This window comes from Somniosus microcephalus, chromosome 18, assembly GCF_052327205.1.
Source record: "Somniosus microcephalus isolate GS21.2 chromosome 18, FLI_Smic_1.0, whole genome shotgun sequence".
NCBI lineage: Eukaryota > Metazoa > Chordata > Chondrichthyes > Squaliformes > Somniosidae > Somniosus > Somniosus microcephalus.
The window spans coordinates 36,248,881-36,269,025 of NC_141004.1; the positions used below are offsets into that span (position 1 = coordinate 36,248,881).

At 43.0% G+C, this 20,145-nt stretch overlaps 1 protein-coding gene across 4 annotated transcripts in view; it reads left to right on the forward strand.

Moving 5' to 3' along the window:
• LOC147105210 (TBC1 domain family member 22B-like) overlaps positions 1-20,145 on the forward strand; it is a 382,991-nt gene that overhangs the window by 38,531 nt on the left and 324,315 nt on the right. For all 4 annotated transcript variants that reach the window (XM_086011343.1, XM_086011340.1, XM_086011341.1 and 1 more), the window contains one exon: positions 4,654-4,967. In XM_086011343.1, the coding sequence (XP_085867469.1) occupies positions 4,654-4,967 (314 nt within the window). The remainder of the gene's footprint in view (positions 1-4,653; positions 4,968-20,145) is intronic.

Sequence of the window (20,145 nt, forward strand, 5' to 3'; positions counted from 1 at the left end):
CTAAATATCCGGAATTCCCTATTAACCGGCAAAATTCATACTCCGAAAACAACACCTCAATAACCGGAAATGTTGCCGAGTCTGAGTCTCCCGCGGTGGCTGAGTTAGTCAGTGGGGGTAGTTTTCCAAACTGCCAATACTCGGCTTCTTGGCGCTGTCGGAAGTCCGAACACCTCAATAACAGGAGTCTGACTCTCCTGCGCTGCCGGTAGTACCCAATTACTGTATATTGCACATTTCTTGATTTTTTTAATTTTTGTTTGTTAAAAGTAGCCTCAGTCGATAACCCTCTCTGTTATCCGGAATTTTTAATCAACCGGCACCATCCTGGTCCCGTCGGTGCCGGATACCAAAGAGTTTCTTGTACCACTCTGAAGTGCTGAAATCCTGGAATTGGGCTTGCATCTATGACCTTCTGACTCGAACGTGAGCATGCATGAGTGAAGCTGACACAAGGAGATCCAAATTTAGTGATTGAGATAATGTACTGTGAGATAAATGGAGTTTGTGTACACTGAGGACATGTGATTTGAAGGAAGTAGGTGAATGTAGAAAGGAGGCGTGGGTAAAAGAGTGGTAATGGTTGGACCATGAGCGGAGGATGGTATTAAAATGAGGTGCAAGTGCCATGAGGAGATTTTGTACTGTGCTTAGTGTTTGAACTTGCTTCAGACCCACTGCATTTGGGCTGCTGTCAGGAGTTCTTCACACAGTGCTCAATACATGGAATAGACTTCAGAGTAAGGTAGGTTAAAAAAAACCCTGTAATTATTTAGGAAACAGTTGGCTGTTTTGATGGGAGTCTTTCTGGATGGATGAGCTAAAATGGGTAGAATGGCCTTCCTCAAGTAGTTTTCTTGTGAACCATCTAGCTCTGTGTAATCAATCCAGAATTCTGTAATGGACCACATTGATGAGAAAACCAGTCTTTTGTCTCTGGAATGTGACTTGATCATTTATTCCAGAGCTGAGACTTGTGACCCACAAGTATGGGTGGTTATGCTCTTCAAAATGTATCCTTGTGCTATTTTTCTTTTTCTCAATGCTCGATCCTGGGGGGATGTCAGTACAACAACTGTCTAATGCAATTTAAATAAAAGATGTATTGCTTTTCACTTAACTTTATTCCTTATGGAATTGTGGCAGTAGTACCTGTGAAGAGGTTCTTCTGCTGTGTGTGTGTGTATGTATCCATCTATTTATCTCTATATATAGACCTTGGATCTGGACTGGAGGCGACGGAGATTGAACAGTTTCCCGTTTGTTCTGTAGATTAGCTCCACTCCAGCGGGGAGCTTACTGAAAGTGAGATGGAGCATTGAAGCCAGGAAGATCGAGAAGAGCGTTGGTGCGATGACACAGCCTTGCTTGACCCTGGTCCATACGTGAATTGGGTCTGTGGTGGATCCGTTGGTCAGGATCACGGCTTGCATGTCGTCGTGAAGCAGGCGGAGGATGGTGACGACCTTTTGAGGGCAGCTGAATTTGAGGAGGACACGCCATAATCCCTCATGGTTGACGGTGTCAAAGGCCTTTGTGAGGTCAAAGAAGGCCATGTACAGCGGTTGGTGCTGTTCCCTGCATTTCTCTTGGTAAAGATCATGTCCATTGTGCCCCTAAGTGGGCAGAATCCACATTGCGACTCTGGGAGGAGCTCTTCAGCCATCGGGAGAAGGTGATTGAGGAGGATTCTTGTGATGACTTTCCCTGTGGCAGACAGCAGGGAGACTCCTCTGTAATTACCGCAGTCGGACTTGTCACCCTTCTTGAAGATGGTCACGATTACGGCGTCTCTGAGATCCCCTGGCATGCTCTCCTCCTTCCAAATAAGAGAAATTAGTTCATGTATTTGTGCCAGTAGTGCTTCTCCGCCATGTTTTAGTGCCTCGGTGGGGATTCCATCTGCTCCTGAGGCCGCCGCCTTCAGTTTTTGAATGGCCTTTTCAACCTCATGCCGGGCTGGGGTTGTGCTGAGGTGGTGGCGGGTAGCATGCTGCGGGATGGAGTTGAGGACACTCGCGTCGAAGACAGAGTCTCGGTTAAGGAGATCTTCGAAGTACTCCTTCCAGCGGGCACTGACTTCCCCTCTGTCCTTGATGAGTACCTCTCCATTCTTGGCCCGCAGAGTGGTCGGACCTTGGGTCCTTGGGCCATAGGAGGTCTTGACTGCGCTAAAGCATAGCGTACGAGAGCATGGGCCTTGCACTAAAAATCTGTAAGACAAAGGTCCTGTACCAACCTGCGCCCACCACACAGTACTGCCCCCCCGATTATCAAAATCCACGACAAGGCCTTGGACAACGTGGACCACTTTCCATACCTCTGGAGCCTACTGTCAACAAGGGCAGACGTCAATGACTAAGTGCAACACCGCCTTCAGTGTGCCAGTGCAGCCTTCGGTCGCCTGGGGAAGAGAGTGTTTGAAGACCAGGACCTCAAACCCGGCACCAAGCTCATGGTCTACAGAGCAGTAGTGATACCCGCCCCACCTGTATGCTTCAGAGACATGGATCATGTACAGCTGGCACCTCAAAGCGCTGGAGAGGTACCACCAACGCTGCCTCCGCAAGATCCTGCAAATCCATTGACAGGATAGGCGCACCAACGTCTGTGTTCTCGCTCAGGCCAACATCCCCAGCATCGAAGCTTTCACCGTGCTCAATCAGCTCCAGTGGATGGGCCACATCGTCCGCATGCCCAATATGAGACTCTCAAAACAGGCGCTCTACTCGGAGCTCCGATACGGCAAGAGAGCCCTCAGGTGGGCAGAGGAAACGCTTCAAGGACACCCTCAAAGCCTCCTTGAAAAAGTGTAACATCCCCACCGATACCTGGGAATCTCTGGCCCAAGACCGCACAAAGTGGAGGCGAAGCATCCAGGAAGCCGCTGAACACTTCGAGTCTCTTCGCCGGGAGCAAGCGGAAGCCAAGCGCAAGGAGCGCACGTCAACCCAAGCACCCCACCCACCCGCCCCTTCAACCACCGTCTGCCCCACCTGTGACGGAGACTAGGTCCCGCATTGGACTCATCAGTCACCTGAGCACTCATTTTCAGTATGGAAGCAAGTCATCCTCGGTTCTGAGGGACTGCCTAAGAAGAAGAAGAGACATATATGTAAATGTATCTCTAATTCTAGAGTCTTTTGATGCCATGATATCTGTGAAGTCCACCGGTCTGGAGTAACACATAGACATCTATTGTGCATGTATAGTTGTGTTAGAAAGTTGCAATTGAGATGTAAGGGGAAGATCTGCACAGGTGAGAGATGTAACAAATAGTATGGGCACACTGAATGCTAGGCTTGCCAACGGCCAGAATAAATGGTGGCTGGCATATCGAGATACAGTGTTTATGTTGTTACTATGGTTGTCGCTATCTCCAGAAGCACAACACAAATGGAAATGATCTCTTTAGGTGGATCTTGTATCCCTGACTTGAAGTGAATGATGTCTTGTTTTACACACTTTGTATAAAAAATAATAAATCGCAGGACAACGGAGTATTACTGTTTAACTCTTATGAAGCATTAGGTCTGTGATCTTACTCATAACAGTACCAGTGGGGCAAGCACGGCATTAGGACCCCTAGCCTGGGTCTTCAAAACAATAGTAGTCCTTACAGATGCCTGCAGGCCAATGACAACTCAGCATGTGATCACGTGAATATAATAGGTATTCCCTACAGATGCCTGCGGGCCAATGATAATTCAATATGCAAATGTTACAAATGAGTTAATCAGTTATGTGTACCACAAAGATTTTCCCAGTTTGAATGTTGATAGTACATTTAGTAGTACTTTGCAAGCCTTGAACTATGGTTGAATTAAATGCTGTGCAAGCCAACTTGTTCTTCCTACACTTTTTAATGAAGGGTACAAGTGGTTTACTACTGGATACAAATTTTATACAATGAGTGAACCAGATGATATATGTGAGTGGCTCGTAATACAAGGTTCATGAGTTGTATTAGATCATACATGTAGGATTGGACTGTAAGATGAGGCTTTGCAGGCTGCCGTGAAGGTTATAAAACACTTCCAGCAAAATGAATTGCTGTCAGCACTGTCAAAATAAATTTGTTCTGATCTACCAAGCCCTGGAGCAATGTGATGTCGGTATGTTCCAAGTATGGAAAGCTTGATATTCATTCTGAGTTAGACTATAATAAATTGTTCCTGTGCTTGATAATTGCTTGAGGCAATTGTCATTTATACTGGAGTGTAGGAGGTTTTTATGTCTAATACAAAATTTAGTCAATGAATAATTATTGCTATTACATTGCACATTTATAAGGATGACTAAAGATAAAATTCTTTTTAGCAAATACTGTAGCTCTATTTCCTATTTTAAAGATTTTGGATGTAAATTCTAACCATTAGTTTTGTTAACTGAATTATTGCTATGATGTAATTGTTTTTATCAAAACAATTTGTATGAAGTGATTGTGCAGTGATTAATTACTGTAAATCAGTATATGGGCAGTTATTACGAATTTTAAATTTTTTGCAGATAATTTTAAAATGATAGAAATGACATTTTAATTTAAGTTTATGGCTGAATTAGCCCCAATCATGATTCAGGGATGGTGTTTCGATGTAGTTGTTAGAGGAGTTGTCTAATACTAAGGCATTTTGTGTTGGTTGTTTCTTGCAGCTTACTTAAAGAAGGTTCTAAGATGTATGCGCAGTCAAAGTCAAAGAGAGCCTCAAGTTTCCATGAGTTTGCAAAAAGCACCAGTGATGCTTGGGACATTGGGGATGATGAAGAAGAGGAGTTCGTGTCTTTTGCTTCCCAAAGCCTTAATTCAAAGGTTGCAATGGCAACAGCTGCTCAGGTCATTCAGAACCACAATAAATTGAAGGAACATCCTGAAGAGAAAATGCAGCAATCGCAATCAGTCGATGAGGCTAAAACGAATGGCAAGGTGGTCAAATCAAACAGTGAAGTACAACTGTCAAAGTCTTCAGGTAAGGGCCTGCTTATACTTCTACAGGTAGTTGGAGTGATTGTGATCTTGGTCATTGGTGATGATAATGGTTGGTAGCCCTCTACATTATTCCTTGCTGTGTTGATAGGTTGCCCATATAGCTTTCATAAACAAATACAACACGTGTGTGTGTGTGTGTGTGTGTGTGTGTGTGTGTGTGTGTGTGTGTGTGTGTGTGTGTGTGTGTGTGTGTGTGTGTGTGTGTGTGTGTGTGTGTGTGTGTGTGTGTGTGTGTGTGTGTGTGTGTGTGTGTGTGTGTGTGTGTGTGTGTGTGTGTGTGTGTGAGACCCCCCAAACAACTTGCATTGTAACAGATACAAGCAACACCTTGAAACCACTGACACTCTCAAATTATGCTCTACGGGCAGCCTTCGTGCACGGGACACGCAGGTTAGCACAAGGTGGTAACGGGTGAAAGAAACGGCTTTTTTTACCCAGCATCCATAGTGGAGAAACCACTCTATCTCTGGGATTGAATGCTTGCACAGCTGTATCCCAGGAAAATGATCTGAATGCATCTTAGACTCCTCAAACTAATAGATAAAAGTATTAGGATATTGGAAGATGTAGGGTTAGGAGCCTCACGGGAAGAATGTTACTTATGATTGGAACTCCAAAAACCATATCAAAATGAAACCGATTTCCACAGTAGCACTACCATTTGAGTTCTGCTTTGGGTAACAACTCGTACCTCTTTGACCACAAACAACAAGGTTGGATTTGAGAGGTGTGGGAATTGTGCCGTTCCCCCGATAGAGGATTATAAGGACTCAGGCCGTGGGTTAACTTTTTGTACTTAATGGTACTTTGGATTTCAATATCTATTCATGGAACCTTTTTCAATGTAGTTTTGCAATGTTGCATTTATAGTACATTCCACATACATTTTAATTGTCTAAATGTGATTGAATTTTTTGTGGATGTAAATGTTAAATCAAAGGTATAAAATCTAATATTTTTGACTAGTCCCTGACGTGGAGAATAGATCGGAGTTTTGCAAATAATGTACTACCATTTGGCACATCTTCATGATGGGTATGGATGGGATAACTGTGGAATCCATGAGAATGAGGCCGATGTTTCTGAGCAAGTTAATTAATGTGGGAATCTGATTCTGTAACAATTGATATCTGAACTGGGACAATGATGCTTCTTAAGTATATTTAACGATCAGTTTGGCTCAGTTAGTGGCTCTCGCCTCCGAGTCCGAAGATTTGGGTTTGAGCCCCATTCCAGACTTGAGCGTATAATCTAGGCTGATACTTTAGTGCAGCAACGAGAATGTGCTGCATTGTTGGAGGTGCCATTCAGATAAGACATTAAACTGAAGCCCTGCCTGCCTGCTCTAGTGGATGTAAAGGATCCTCTGGTACTATTGCAGGGACTTTTCCCCTTTGTCCTGGCCAACATTCCTCCTCAACTAATGCCACCAAAAGATGATTATTTGTTCATTTTTTTTTGCCGTTTTGGGGCCTTGCTATGTGCAAATTGGCTGCTGTGTTTGCCTCTGTAGCAACAGTGACAGCTTTTCAGAAGCAATCCGTTGGCTGTAAAGCATAAGAGCATAAGAAGTAGGAGTAGGCCATACGGCCCCTCGGGCCTGCTTGGCCATTCAATAGGATCATGGCTGATCCGAACCTAGACTCGCGTCCACTTCCCTGCCCGCTCCCCGTAACCCCTAATTCCCTTATCAGCTAGGAAACTGTCTATCTCCGTTTTAAATTTATTTAATGTCGCAGCTTCCACAGCTCTGAGGTAGCAAATTCCATAGATTTACTACCCTTTAAGTGAAGAAGTTTCTCCTCATCTCAGTTTTGAAAGGGCAGCCCCTTATTCTAAGATTATGCCCCCTAGTTCTCGTCTCTCCCATCAGTGGAAACATCCTCCCCGCATCCACCTGATCAAGCCCCCTCACAATCTTATACGTTTCGATAAGATCGCCTCTCATTCTTCTGAATTCCAATGAGTAGAGGCCCAACCTACTCAACCTTTCCTCATAAGTCAACCCCCTCATCTCCGGAATCAACCGAGTGAGCCTTCTCTGAACTGCCTCGAGAGCAAGTATATCTTTTAAATATGGAAACCAAAACTGTACGCAGTATTCCAGGTGTGGCCTCCCCAGTACCCTGTATAACTGAAGCAAGACTTCCCTGCTTTTATACTCCATCCCCCTTGCAATAAAAGCCAAGATTCCATTGGCCTTCCTGATCACCTGCTGTACCTGCATGCTAACCTTCTGTGTTTCATGCACCAGGACCCCCAGATCCCTTTGTACTGTAGCACTTTGCAGTTTCTCTCCATTTAGATAATAACTTGCTCTTTGATTTTTTTCTGCCAAAGTGCATAACCTCACACTTTCCAACATTATATTCCATCTGCCAAATTTCTGCCCACTCACTTAACCTGTCTGTCCTTTCGCAGGTTTTTTATGTCCTCCTCACTCACTGCTTTCCCTCCCATCTTTGTATCGTCGGCAAACTTGGATATGTTGCACTTGGTCCCCTCCTCCAAATCATTAATATAGATTGTAAAGAGTTGGGGTCCCAGCACAGACCCCTGCGGAACACCACTAGTCACTGATTGCCAACCCGAGAATGAACCATTTATCCCAACTCTGTTTTCTATTAGATAGCCAATCTTCCACCCATGCCAGTATATTGCCCCCAATCCCGTGATTTTTTATCTTGTGCAGTAATCTTTTATGTGGCACCTTGTCAAATGCCTTTTGGAAGTCCAAATACACCACATCCACTGGTTCCCCTTTATCCACCCTGTTTGTTACGTCCTCAAAGAATTCGAGCAAATTTGTCAAACATAAAACCATGCTGACTCTGTCCGATTAAATTTTGCTTATCCAAATGTCCTGTTACTGCTTCCTTAATAATGGACTCCAACATTTTACCAACCACAGATGTTAGGCTAACTGGTCTATAGTTTCCAGCCTTTTGTCTACTTCCCTTTTTAAATAAGGGCGTTACATTAGCAGTTTTCCAATCTGCTGGGACCTTTCCTGAATCCAGGGAGTTTTGGAAAATTACCACCAATGCATCCGCAATCCCTACCGCTACTTCTCTCAAGACCCTAGGATGTAAGCCATCAGGTCCAGGGGATTTATCCGCCTTAAGTCCCATTATCTTACCGAGTACTATCTCCTTCGTGATTTTAATCGTGTTTAGCTCCTCCCTCCCCCCCCCCCCCCCAAACAGCCCCCTGTTTGTCCAGTGTTGGGATATTTTTAGTGTCCTCTACTGTAAAGACTGATACAAAATATTTGTTCAGCGTTTTTGCCATGTTCCCCACTACTAATTTCCCGGTCTCGTCCTCTAAGGGACCAACATTCACTTTAGCCACCCTTTTTCTTTTTATATAACTGTAGAAACTCTTGCTATCTGTTTTTATATTTTTTGCTAGTTTACTTTCATAATCTATCTTCACTTTCTTAATTAATCTTTTAGTTATTCTTTGCTGGCTTTTAAATGCTTCCCAATCTTCTATCCTCCCACTAGATTTGGCTACTTTATATGCCCTTGTTTTCAGTTGGATACTATCCTTTATTACTTAGCCACGGATGGCTGTCTTTTCTTTTACGCCCCTTTTTCCTCAGTGGAATATATCTTTCTTGAAAGTTGTGAAATATCTCCTTGAATGTACACCACTGCTCATGTACCGTCTTACACCTTAATCTATTTTCCCAGTCCACTTTAGTCAACTCTGCTCTCATACCTTCATAGTCTCCTTTTATTTAAGCTTAGTACGCTGGTTTGAGATCCAACTCTCTCACCCTCCAACTGAATTTGGAATTCAACCATGTTATGGTCACTCATTCCAAGGGGATCCTTTACTAGGACATTTTTTTATTAATCCTGTCTCATTACACAGGACCAGATCTAAGATTGCTTGCCCCCTGGTTGGTTCAGTAACATACTGCTCAAGGAACCTGTCCCTAATGCACTCTATGAACTCTTCCTCAAGGCTGCCCTGCCCTATTTGATTTGTCCAGTCAATATGAAAATTAAAATCTCCCATGATTATAGCTGTTCCCTTATTACAAACAAGCCCCAACTATTTCCTGATTTATACTCCGACCAATAGATTTGCAACTGTTAGGAGGCCTATAGACTATGCCCACTAGTGACTTTTTCCCCTTATTATCTCCACCCAAACTGTTTCACTATCCTGATCCTTTGACCCAATATCATTTCTCACTATTGCAGTGATTCCATCCTTTATTAACATAGCCACCCCACCTCCCTTTCCTTCCTGTCTGTCCTTCCTAATAGTCAAATACCCCTGGATGTTTAGTTCCCAGTCATGGTCACCTTGCAGCCATGTTTCTGTAATGGCCACCAGATCATACCCAAGTGTAGTTATTTGTACCGTCAACTCGTCTATTTTGTTACGAATGCTGAGTGCATTCAGATGAAGAACTTTTAAATATGTTTTGTGACAATTTCTTCGTGCTTTTACTCCCTTTACTACTTTACCTTTATCTTTATATATTCTGTCCCTTCCTGACACGCTCTGGTTTTTAATTCCCCCACTGCTACCTTGCTCTACTGCCTTCTCCGCTGACATTTTTATTTTTCGCTCTCTTGAAACCTCCCCCCCCCCCCCCCCCCACTAATTAGTTTAAAGCCCTTTCTACAGCCCTAGTCATTCGATTCGCCAGGATTCTAGTCCCAGCACTGGCCAAGTGAAGTCCGTCCCAACGGAACAGCTCTCTCCTGTCCCAGTACTAGTGCCAGTGTCCCAAGAAGCAAAACCCATTTCTCCCACACCAGTCTTTGAGCCACGCATTTAACTCTCTGATTTTATTTACCCTAGCCAAATTTGCTCGTGGCTCAGGTAGTAATCCAGAGATTATTACCCTTGTGGTTCTGCTTTTTAATTTGGCCCCTAGCTGCTCATACTTCCTCAGCAGAACCTCTTTCCTTGTCCTATCTATGTCGTTGGTACCAACATGGACCACAACAACTGGATCCTCCCCCTCTCACTCCAAGTTTCTCTCCAGCCCAGAGGAGATGTCCTTAACCCTGGCACCGGGCAGGCAACACAACCTTCGGGACTCTCGCTCTCGGCTGCAAAGAACCCTATCTATCCCCCTAATGATACTATCCCCTACCACTACAACATTTCTTTTTACTCCCCCCACTTGAATGGCCCCTCGTTCCATGGTGCTGTGGCCAGGTTGCTCATCCTCCCTGCAGTCCCCGTTCCCGTCCTTACAGGGAGTAAGAGCCTCGAACCTGTTGGACAAGAGCAAGGGCTGCGGCTCCTCCAACACTACCTCCTGGATCCCCGTACCTGACTCACTCATAGTCACACCCTCCTGTCCCTGACCACGGACTACATCTGAATTAGTTAATCTAATTGGTGTGACTACTTCCTGGAACACCGAGTCCAGGTAACTCTTCCCCCTCCCTGATGTGTCGCAGTGTCTGAAGCTCTGACTCCAGCTCATCAACACGGAGCCGGAGTTCCTCGAGCTGCCAGCACTTACTGCAAATGTGATCACTGTGAACATCAATGGTGTCCACCAGCTCCCACATATTGCAGCAGTAACACATTGAGGACATAAGGTGGTATGCAAGTTATTTTTTCTTTATCACACAGTAGTTGGATGGCACTCACTGTCTTGAGACAGGGACAGATCGATGAGTAGCATATTTAATGTCCGTTTCTTAGTGTGAGCACAATTCTTCTATTCTGAGAGGAATCCCATCATGCATTGCACTGGGTTATAAGCTCTCAATCCAAGGGATCTTTACTCAAATGACACACTCAGTGCAGAAAATGTATAAGTTCATTTCCCTGCTCACATTTCACTCCCAACAGTCAGGTAATCCATGGAAGGATTGGATTTACCACTGCTGGAGTACAATAGACTCATGTAGGATTCATAATTGCATATCCTTTTGATTTATTACAGATGAAGACTGAATGAACTGCTGTCCACTCTTCCACTGACGAGTCTCTATTAAGACCTCACTCCTATTCAAGTCTCAGTTGAAAATTTGAGCCTTGAACATACTAATAAAAGGGGTCTGAAGTGGATATCATTTTTGTCTTGAGTGGTTATTGGCCAGGAAGTAATCTGTTGGGTTGCCAATATGAGGAACTGTTTTTCAGAAGGCAACATAACAGCAAGTAGTAAAAGCAACCTCATTTATTTAAAGAATAGGAATTTTGTATATTCTTGAGAGGATGTGGTAAATTGATAATCTTGCTAAAGGTTCCCTATATGGAAAATTATCTGTTCATTCTAACAATGGACCCAAGTCTGTAATTTGGGATTGAAATTTCAGTGCTGTTGCTGGGAGAGAGCCGAGAGGTGCCTCTCAGTGTGGCCTGATGTTTCTTAATCCTGCCTTGGGTAGAAATTAAATTTTACTGTCTGACAGGATACAATGTTTGGGAAAGCCTTGACAGAATTTATAAATAGGACCTCCTCAATGTGATGCATACTCTTCCATATTTAACAAACCTGTAATTTCTGAGCTTGACACAGTAAATAGTTGCATGTGTTCTACCCCAGCTGAGAGACCTTTTCCTGAACCTGTGTTGATGCTATATTTAACACTGCTGAAACATCTACTGGAATGGGGCTGCTTTCTCAGGATTGAAATAAAGGATTAGGGCCTGGGTAGCCATGTTAATAACATCAAGCATTCTCTGTATTTCATTCACTGAATGTCCACCTTGAATTAATCCTGTTTGATTTGGGTGCACTAAATTAGGAACTGGCTCCTCACTTCTCCAGGCCATAACTCTGGCTAAAATCTTCAGAGAATGTTAAAGGTGATGAATTTGAGGAATGGTGGTGGGGGGGGGGGGGGGGTGTGGATGGTGGTGTGGTGGGAAAATTGTAAAATCTTTGAGGGTGATGACCAATGTTCTCTGTCATGCAGCTGCGCAGCGCTCTGCAGTTCCTGTGCTCACTGTCTTTAAAATAGGAGAAACCGTGCATGCGCGGTATTTTGAATGGGCAGCGCAGCCCCTTAAAGGGGCCCCGTACCCCCCCAAAAAATAAAGGGAATACTGGTGATGACTGCTTCGTAGATGGGTATTGGAAAGAATCCTTTTCTCAGATTAGTTATATAGATGAACTATTGCAGACCCCTTTAGTAAAACAGCCTAGACTTGAATGGTTTTCTTGCTGTACCCCGTGTGACTGCAAAACATTTAGTTCCTGTGTTAAAGAGTTAATGGGCCAGAAATTGCTGAAAGGATAATGGTGAATTAACAGCGCTTGTCATTATTAGTTTGTAAAGAGGTACACCATGAGTTCTAATTCTCTACAAATTGCTGGGTGATTTGCACCACTCTGCTGTTAACCTCGACAAAACGGGGAAAAATTGCAAACTTCTGAGCCTCCCCAGTGACATTCATTGCATGTCATGAAATTGCCGGATTTACAAAGTTAATGCGAATTAATCTCGCCGCAGCCAGTTAGGGCTGGTAATTCATGTCGTAAGGACCCTGTCAAAGATGTGATTTATAGTCCTTCCGTGACACTGAAGCTTGGAGGCCCAGAAAGGGAAGAGTGAAGCTGTGGATTCTCTCCAGTAGGTTCTGCATTGTTCATAAGGGTCTCTGATACCTAAATCTGTCTCGGGAATCTGTGTTTGTTAAAATCATTTGCGATCAACACTCCTGCAACTGCTTAAAGGTGATAATCTCCAGGACACAAAGCTCTTTTGAGACTCGAGGGTGAAAGTAGCAAGATGGCTTATCCACAGTTCCACTGTTTCTGTTATTAATAGACCTCTTTAAAGAGGAGCAGAGGGAACAAGCCTGCAGGATGAGGCACCATGGCCGGAGGGGGACCAGAACAAATTATTACTCCCCCTCCCAGAGAGTCTACAGGGAGAGAATGTCCTTTGACATTATGTCTGAGGAGCTCTGTGTGAGAAAACTGCTCTTCAGCAAGGAGGCAATTGGCCACCTCCTGTTACATCCTAAAGGAGGACCTGCAGCCATGGTCTACTTCCCGCAGGGACTCGTGAGTGACGATGAAGGTGAAGACAGCCCTCAATTTCTATGCACGTTCGTTCCTTTCAGGCAGGCACTGGTGACATGTGCAACATCACCCAGGATGACGCAAGGGCCTGCATTCAACAGGTCATGGATGCCATATTCTGCAGGGCATCCGAGTTCATCAGGTATGACCTGTCCCCAGTGCAGCAAAGGGAGAGGACGATCATCGAATCGCTGGTTTCCCCAGAATGCAGCGTCCACCTATGGAACCCATGTGCCACAAAAGGTGATGAACCTGTAATGTTCACAAACAGGAAAGGGTACCATTCATTGAATGTGATGATAGTCTGCGATGCCCAACTATGCATCTTGCATGTTAATAGAGCGCATCGGGGAAGTGCTCATGATGCCTTTATTCTTCGACACTCCAACGTACACGACTTGTTTGCCAGGGAGGAACAAGGATGGATTTTATGGGGCAAGGTGTACCCACTGAAGCTATGGCTTATGACACCCTTCCCCATCACCAATAAGACAACACAGGAAAGATACAATTGTGCGCACGTGTGCCTGTGCCAAGTGGTGGAGAGGATATTAGGGGTGTTGAAATCACGCTTCCGGTGCCTGGAGAGGTAGTGTTTTGCAATACTTGCCTAGCAAAGTGGCGTAGATTGTGGCAGTCTGCCGCGCATTGCACAACTTTGCCCTGCAGGAAGGACTGACCCTTAACATGCCAGACTTAGAACATAAGAAATAGGATCCCAACCCAGTTATCGCTGGGTTGTGGCTTCTCCAGGGAAGGCACGGCTGCAGGGGTAGGGCGACTAGAAAGTGGCTCAGTCATTCAGACAATGGTAGTCGCAATATACCTCCTCCCCAGGACACCAGCAACAGAAAATCCAGATTGTGTCTGTTGCATGATTCTCCATTGTGGTGTGAACCAAAGGAAAGACCGGCAAGATTCAAAGTCACAGTGGAATTTGTATTCAACATAACAGTTTAAACAAAAACATGCAACAAGTCAACACAAATGAAAACGAAAACTACAGCTCGGATTTTGCAGGGACGCCATGGTAATTCCTCAGAATGGCCCCGCAAGCTCCAGGTTTCTGCATGTGCAAAAACCCGGAACTTGCAATCTGTCAAGGTTCGCCTCGACAGATTGTCCGCATGTGCCCCAAAAACACTTTCGCTGGCGTAGAGTTGGGCTATTTACCCAACTACTGCCCAGCAAATGCCCACGAAACTCTTGCGCCTGGTAAAAGCAGGTGTAGGGCCTGCTTTTACCAGCGTAAGGGTTAAAATAAATGTTAAATAACATTTTTTTTAAATGATTAAATCATACAAAAACATTTTAAAATGAGTTCATGTAAATTTTGGCCTGGATTAAAATGCTTAAAAATTTCATTAAAATTTTATTTTTTTAAATTTTTTTTAAGTGCTTTATTAAAGGGATTTTTAATTAATTTTGAACATGGGAAAATTTAATTTTATTGGAATTATGTTCATTATTTATTTATTTGGGGATTTCTCATAAGCTAATGGGGAATCCCCCTTTCTAATTGGTTGATCTGGCCCACATGGTCCCAGGGGACGCTTCTGAACCACCTGCGTCCCTGGGATCCGTGGGCCTTTACGCAGGCATATGCCTGGAGGCCCAGGACCCGAAGACTCCGAAGCCCGGGAGCCAGCAGATACTTTTGGATTTTTTTCAGGTTGGAGGTGTGCCTCTAGACCGCAAATTTCAGCCCAACAGTTTCATCAAGCACACATTCTATAGTGAACATTTATGCATTGCTGCCTGTAAACTGACCAACAGTGCAAAGATTGATTTGAGGTAGTTATTTTAAAAGTAGTGCTAGATTTCACCTTTGACAGCAGTTGTAAATGTAGATTTGTCCAAAAGTAGTAAACTTTTTCAAAGTTGCAAATGATTTCTCAGGCTTATTTAACAGCAGCAGCAACAACATTAGCATCAAGAGTAACAAATAACAACACCAAGAAGAATAGTAACAAGAATAATGTGAAACTATTTGCAAGATTAACATCCTCACAGGCATGCCTGAGGGTCGGCTATGAGTGAGACTGAGCAGGAGGAGTTACTATATCCTGCACGAGAGAGGCACTATATTCCCTCCTACGACTTGCACCCTCCACGTGCACGAACCCTTGTGCCAAGGGCACGGCCCCTGTCGGTTGGGATCAGCGAGTTGAGAGCTGGATTTCTGATGCTGCTCTGAGGGTCACGGAGAGCAGGTGGGCTGTGGTTACTGGCAGCTGCTTCTTGTGGAGGGCCAGCTGCTGGCTGCATCACTGGAGGGTCATCCTCAACAGCCGAGTACTGTAAGGCCTGTGCGTCTGGCACAGAGCCTGGGGGTGGAAGGAAGTGGCCCTTGGATGTTTCTCTTCTCTTGGGATCTAATCCAGTTTCTATGACTGTTTAGTCAGTATTCAGCTCATTCTTTTGCCTGCTAACCTTGATAAATTATTACATGTATTAAAGTTTTGAGTAATTTGAGAGTAAATAAGGTTTTGAAGGAAAATGTATAATAGAACATGATTCTGAACATTAAATTTCAACATGTGCCAGCCCATAGTAATTCTACCAAGTCTGTGCTATAAATTGCCTCTAATGGCAGTTTTAACCTGACAATTACAGTGCTAAATAGGACAAATCCTTTGCATGTTGCTGAGTCATTTAATTATCCTGCATAAGATAACTCAGATGGGAGTTTTTTTTAGATTTAGAAAATATAACTGGGAAGAGCTAAGAAATCGTCTCTTTATTTTATATTCAGGACAGTTGCAGTGAAAGTGAGGCTCTTCAGGATGCTGTGCACCTAGCATCTTTTGACTGCTTGAGCTGGACTTGCCAAGTCATCTCCTCAACCAGATAATGAAAACCACAAGTAACATGACCTTGTTTGTACTAATTGACTGTTTTTCTGAACCCTTATCCTTTTTTTAAAATATCAATTTTAAAGGAATGTTGCCTCACATAGTTTGAGGCCATAAGATCACACGTAATTATAAAGGGACAAGATCTTTATGAAGAAGTGTTTGGCAAATCCTTGTGTTTAGGGAGGGAAAGAGCTGTGTCTCATTTTCATTTCAAGAGTTCTGCACAAGAGATACGGAAGTGTGGTTTGATGTAATTTATTACATTATGTGTTTGTAAACAAGAAAAGGTTTACATTTCTCACTCATGGCAACTGAAAAAAAATATTTTGTGGTGCTGAAATTGTAAAAGATTTTATCAAAGGCCTTACTGACTGCTGCAAACCTCTTTGCAGCATTTCATCAGTTCTGCCATGTTCACTACAGCAAAATGGGGATGTTGTGAGAGTTGGTAACATCACGTCTGGCATGCTGCAGATGTACAATGTACTCCAGCAGCTGGCAGCACTGTGGATGATGTATGGATTCCTCTTGCTCAGTCGAGCAGAATCTTTATAATGTTACTCAGTCACGTTTCATCTTACTTGCATTGATTAAATTCAATCAATTTCCATGTTTGTTCTCTCTCTAAGAAATATAAACATATTTGCTCTTATTCAATGGAGTTATATAGCTTTTAAAGGAATACCCAAGAAATAATTCTGTAATAATGACCTAGAACAACCTCTTAGCAAAACTAGCAGCACAATTTTACTGTTTGCTATTCCTGAATTTATGGGATGTGGACAAAAGAAGGGAGAAGAGGAAAGCTGTAGGCAAATGAGAGAAAGTATATTCTTGTGTGCCATTAATAGTCCAGTGACCAGTTGCAGAGACTTCAAGTGAGGGTGTGTAAACATTTCACTTGTGCATTAAAGATTTGTTCATCTTTAACTTAACTTGTATATTTTAATAAACCACTAGGGAAGCTTCTGCTGGCTTGGAAAAACAAATCAATGGTCCTTGTCTTAATTTACAGCCAAAAGTAGGTGAAATTAATTTTATTCTTGCTGGTGACTCATTGGTCAAGTCTCTCATCATCTAGCTTCATGGCTAGAGGTTGAAGTTCTGGAGCAGCAGGCCAGTGGAGTCCTTTCCCATCAAGGGAGGGGTGTGCAATGAATTGTAACGCTTTTGCTGTTAACAGGATCACTAAAATATCAATCATATTTAATGCCAGACTGAAGCAATTACAGGGGCATATTCCTTGGGACATTGGGTAATTTCAGCAAAACCAGTGAGCTGGCATTCTGTGGAGACCTTGCAAGAAGTTTACAAATTGCTTGTGGGAATTGTGTAATCCACTAAGGATTGTTTTTATACTATTTTAAAAACTGGGTCATTTCTATTTATCAATCTTTCACCTAAATTTCATGGTTGGTACCTCTGTTTATATTGATTTGGGAAATAAATCACAAATTTTACAAGCCTTTCTGTGATTTATTCTGCTGTGCTGATGTTTAGTAAATTGGATGATTTCAGTATAATTCAGCACACTAGATTAGAGAAAACTCTGGTATACCATGGGATAGTTGTTTTTGTTTACATACCCCCTGATGCGTTTCTGCCTGCCTCTGTTTACCTTTTGGATTTTTTTAGTCTTTCATTATGCTTTTTCAAAATTACTACAATAAATTAACTTCTGACCTTCAGTACACTGGAAGTTAGGCAAACGCACTGTGAATCCTGCCACCGCTGATGCCGACTGCTGGTAGGTGGATTGGTTGGCAGGAAATGTACCTGTATAAATTGAATTTCTGTTGTGGGATTCCCCAGTATGTCCAGACTCTGAGCTGGCAATTGATCTTGTATGTAATGGTAAGTAGGTTGGAGTGTTGACCTCAGCTTTGCAAAAACACAGGGAACATTTATATGATTGTGACTGACATTAGTAAAGCACATGTACTGATCATTAATATAAAGCTGGCTTTAAATCCTAAAATGCTGCCTAATCTTTTAAATATGGTGACTGTTTTACATTGTTGCTGTTTTCATTGAATATGTAGGCAGCGGTATTTCATAGAAGGTACTTGTGCCGTGACATAGTTGGTTAGCACACTGTCTTTTCATCTCTGGAGACTGGGATTAAATCCAGACCAAAATGTTGGAATGAAAATCTCTTGTTTCTGCCAGCTGTAAGGGTCCTTTATGAAATGAGTGTGAGCTCAGCCTAGTTCCTAATTGGTGTAAGTCCACAGCATGAAATTGACACCGGTCCGTGCCAGATTCAGTCTTTGTTGGGCCACAAAGGTGCTGGTGTAGGGGATGGAAACATTACATAGAAATTGCAACACAAAAACAGGCTGTTCCCCATGAGCAGTATTCCTAATCCCATATGTCGCCCTTTATCCCCCTTTCTTTCCACCATGATAAAATTATATATTGCGTTTGGAAACACTTTTTTTTTTTGTTCTTTTAAAATATGCCTATGATTACAATGGTAATACCCAACAGAGGACGCTGTTGTTGACACTGTTGTTTAACACTGCACCCAGTGACCAGAATAATTCTTACTCCCGTGTGAGTTCCATGTACTTTTTCGATTATCTTTTCAACTTTGGCGAATTTTTGTGCGCACCATAATTTTGGATTCATTTTAAATTAATGATCAATGGAGAAGCATTTGCTACAACTGTGTTAAGCGTCTGTAATATAATAATGTAAAGTGTAATTTTCAGGCTGCGGTTACCAAGCTCCGTGGAACTCCTGTTCCTACTGGTAGGAGGGTCGGTAGCCAGAGGACACAAATTTAAGATCATTGGCAAAAGAACCAGATGGGAGATGATGAGGATTTTTTTAACGCAGTGAGTTGTTATGATCTGGAATGCACTGCCTGAAAGGGTGGTGGAAGCAGATTCAATAACAACTTTCAAAAGAGAATTGGAGAAGTACATGGAAAGGAAAAATTTGCAGGGCTATGGGAAAAGAGTAGGGGAGTGGGACTAATTGGAGTGCTCTCTGCTCATTCATACTGATAAGTTCAGCAAAAGATTTTGTAAAAAATAAAGTGGTTAGAATTGCTACAGAGAAGGAAATGAGGGAAGGATTTGGAAATGGTGGAGGCATGAATTGCAGTTACTTACTAAGTGATGAAAGTTGCTTTCATTTTCAATTTGTAAAGCTGCAAGTATATTGCCTGGTTGAGCTGGCAGTTTTTCAACACGGGGCTTATTATGTTGCAGCTGGATCAAGCTGCCATGTACTTCATCTACAGTTAAGTGTCCACTGAAAACTAGCCAATAGATTTTGTTAACATTAATTTGGACAATTAAAAAATAAAATGCTATTGTGAAATTTGGCCCAGCATGTAGTTTTGTGATTGATTTTATATAGCGAATAGTGGATACATAGGAGTGTTACAGCACGGTGGCATAGTGGTTAGCACTGTTGCCTCACAGCGCCAGGGACCCGGGTTCGAATCCGGCCTCGGGCGACTGTCTGTGTGGAGTTTGCACATTCTCCCCGTGTTTGCGTGGGTTTCCTCCGGGTGCTCCGGTTTCCTCCCACAGTCCAAAGATGTGCGGGTTAGGTTGATTGGCTATGATAAATTGATCCTTAGTGTTAGGGGGATTAAATGGGGATATGTGTTAGGTGTAGGGGTTACGGGGATTGGGTGGGATATGTGTCGGTGCAGGCTCGATGGGCCGAAATGGCCTCTATCTGCACTGTGGGGTTTCTGTGATTCTGTGATTTCTGTGATTCTGTGACTCTAATAAAGGCCACAGGTAACTTCTTAAACTAGGGGAATGGCTCTTGAGCAATCTATACCATGCATATGAACCCTAAGATTAGATTACAGTCTTGAATATAATCACTGAGTTTTTCACATTCAAAATGTTTGAGTTTTTACGCAGCACTTTTTTTGGGTGGTAGCAGATATATGCGCTTATCTCTTTGATACATACTGGTGGTCACAAACCGTCAGTGCTTTATGTTGGTGAAGGGTATGACCGATCAGAGATCTGTTCTATTTCAGATCATAATCTTTATGATTTTTTTTCTTAATAGGAATGTGCAGCTATGCAAGTATCGTATCAATTTTAAAATGGTCTTCCAAGACCGTTTTTTTGGTTGAATATAAGGGAGTTGGTCTGTTCTTTGTTTACAGTGAAAGCTGTAAACAGTCTCTCATTAGATTCAGATTGTTGGACCAGGTACCTTGAGCTTGTGATGTGTTAATGGCTGAACTATCAAAACAAGCTGTGTGTGTCATAAGTCAGTCAAGTGCACATTGCCAGAATTAG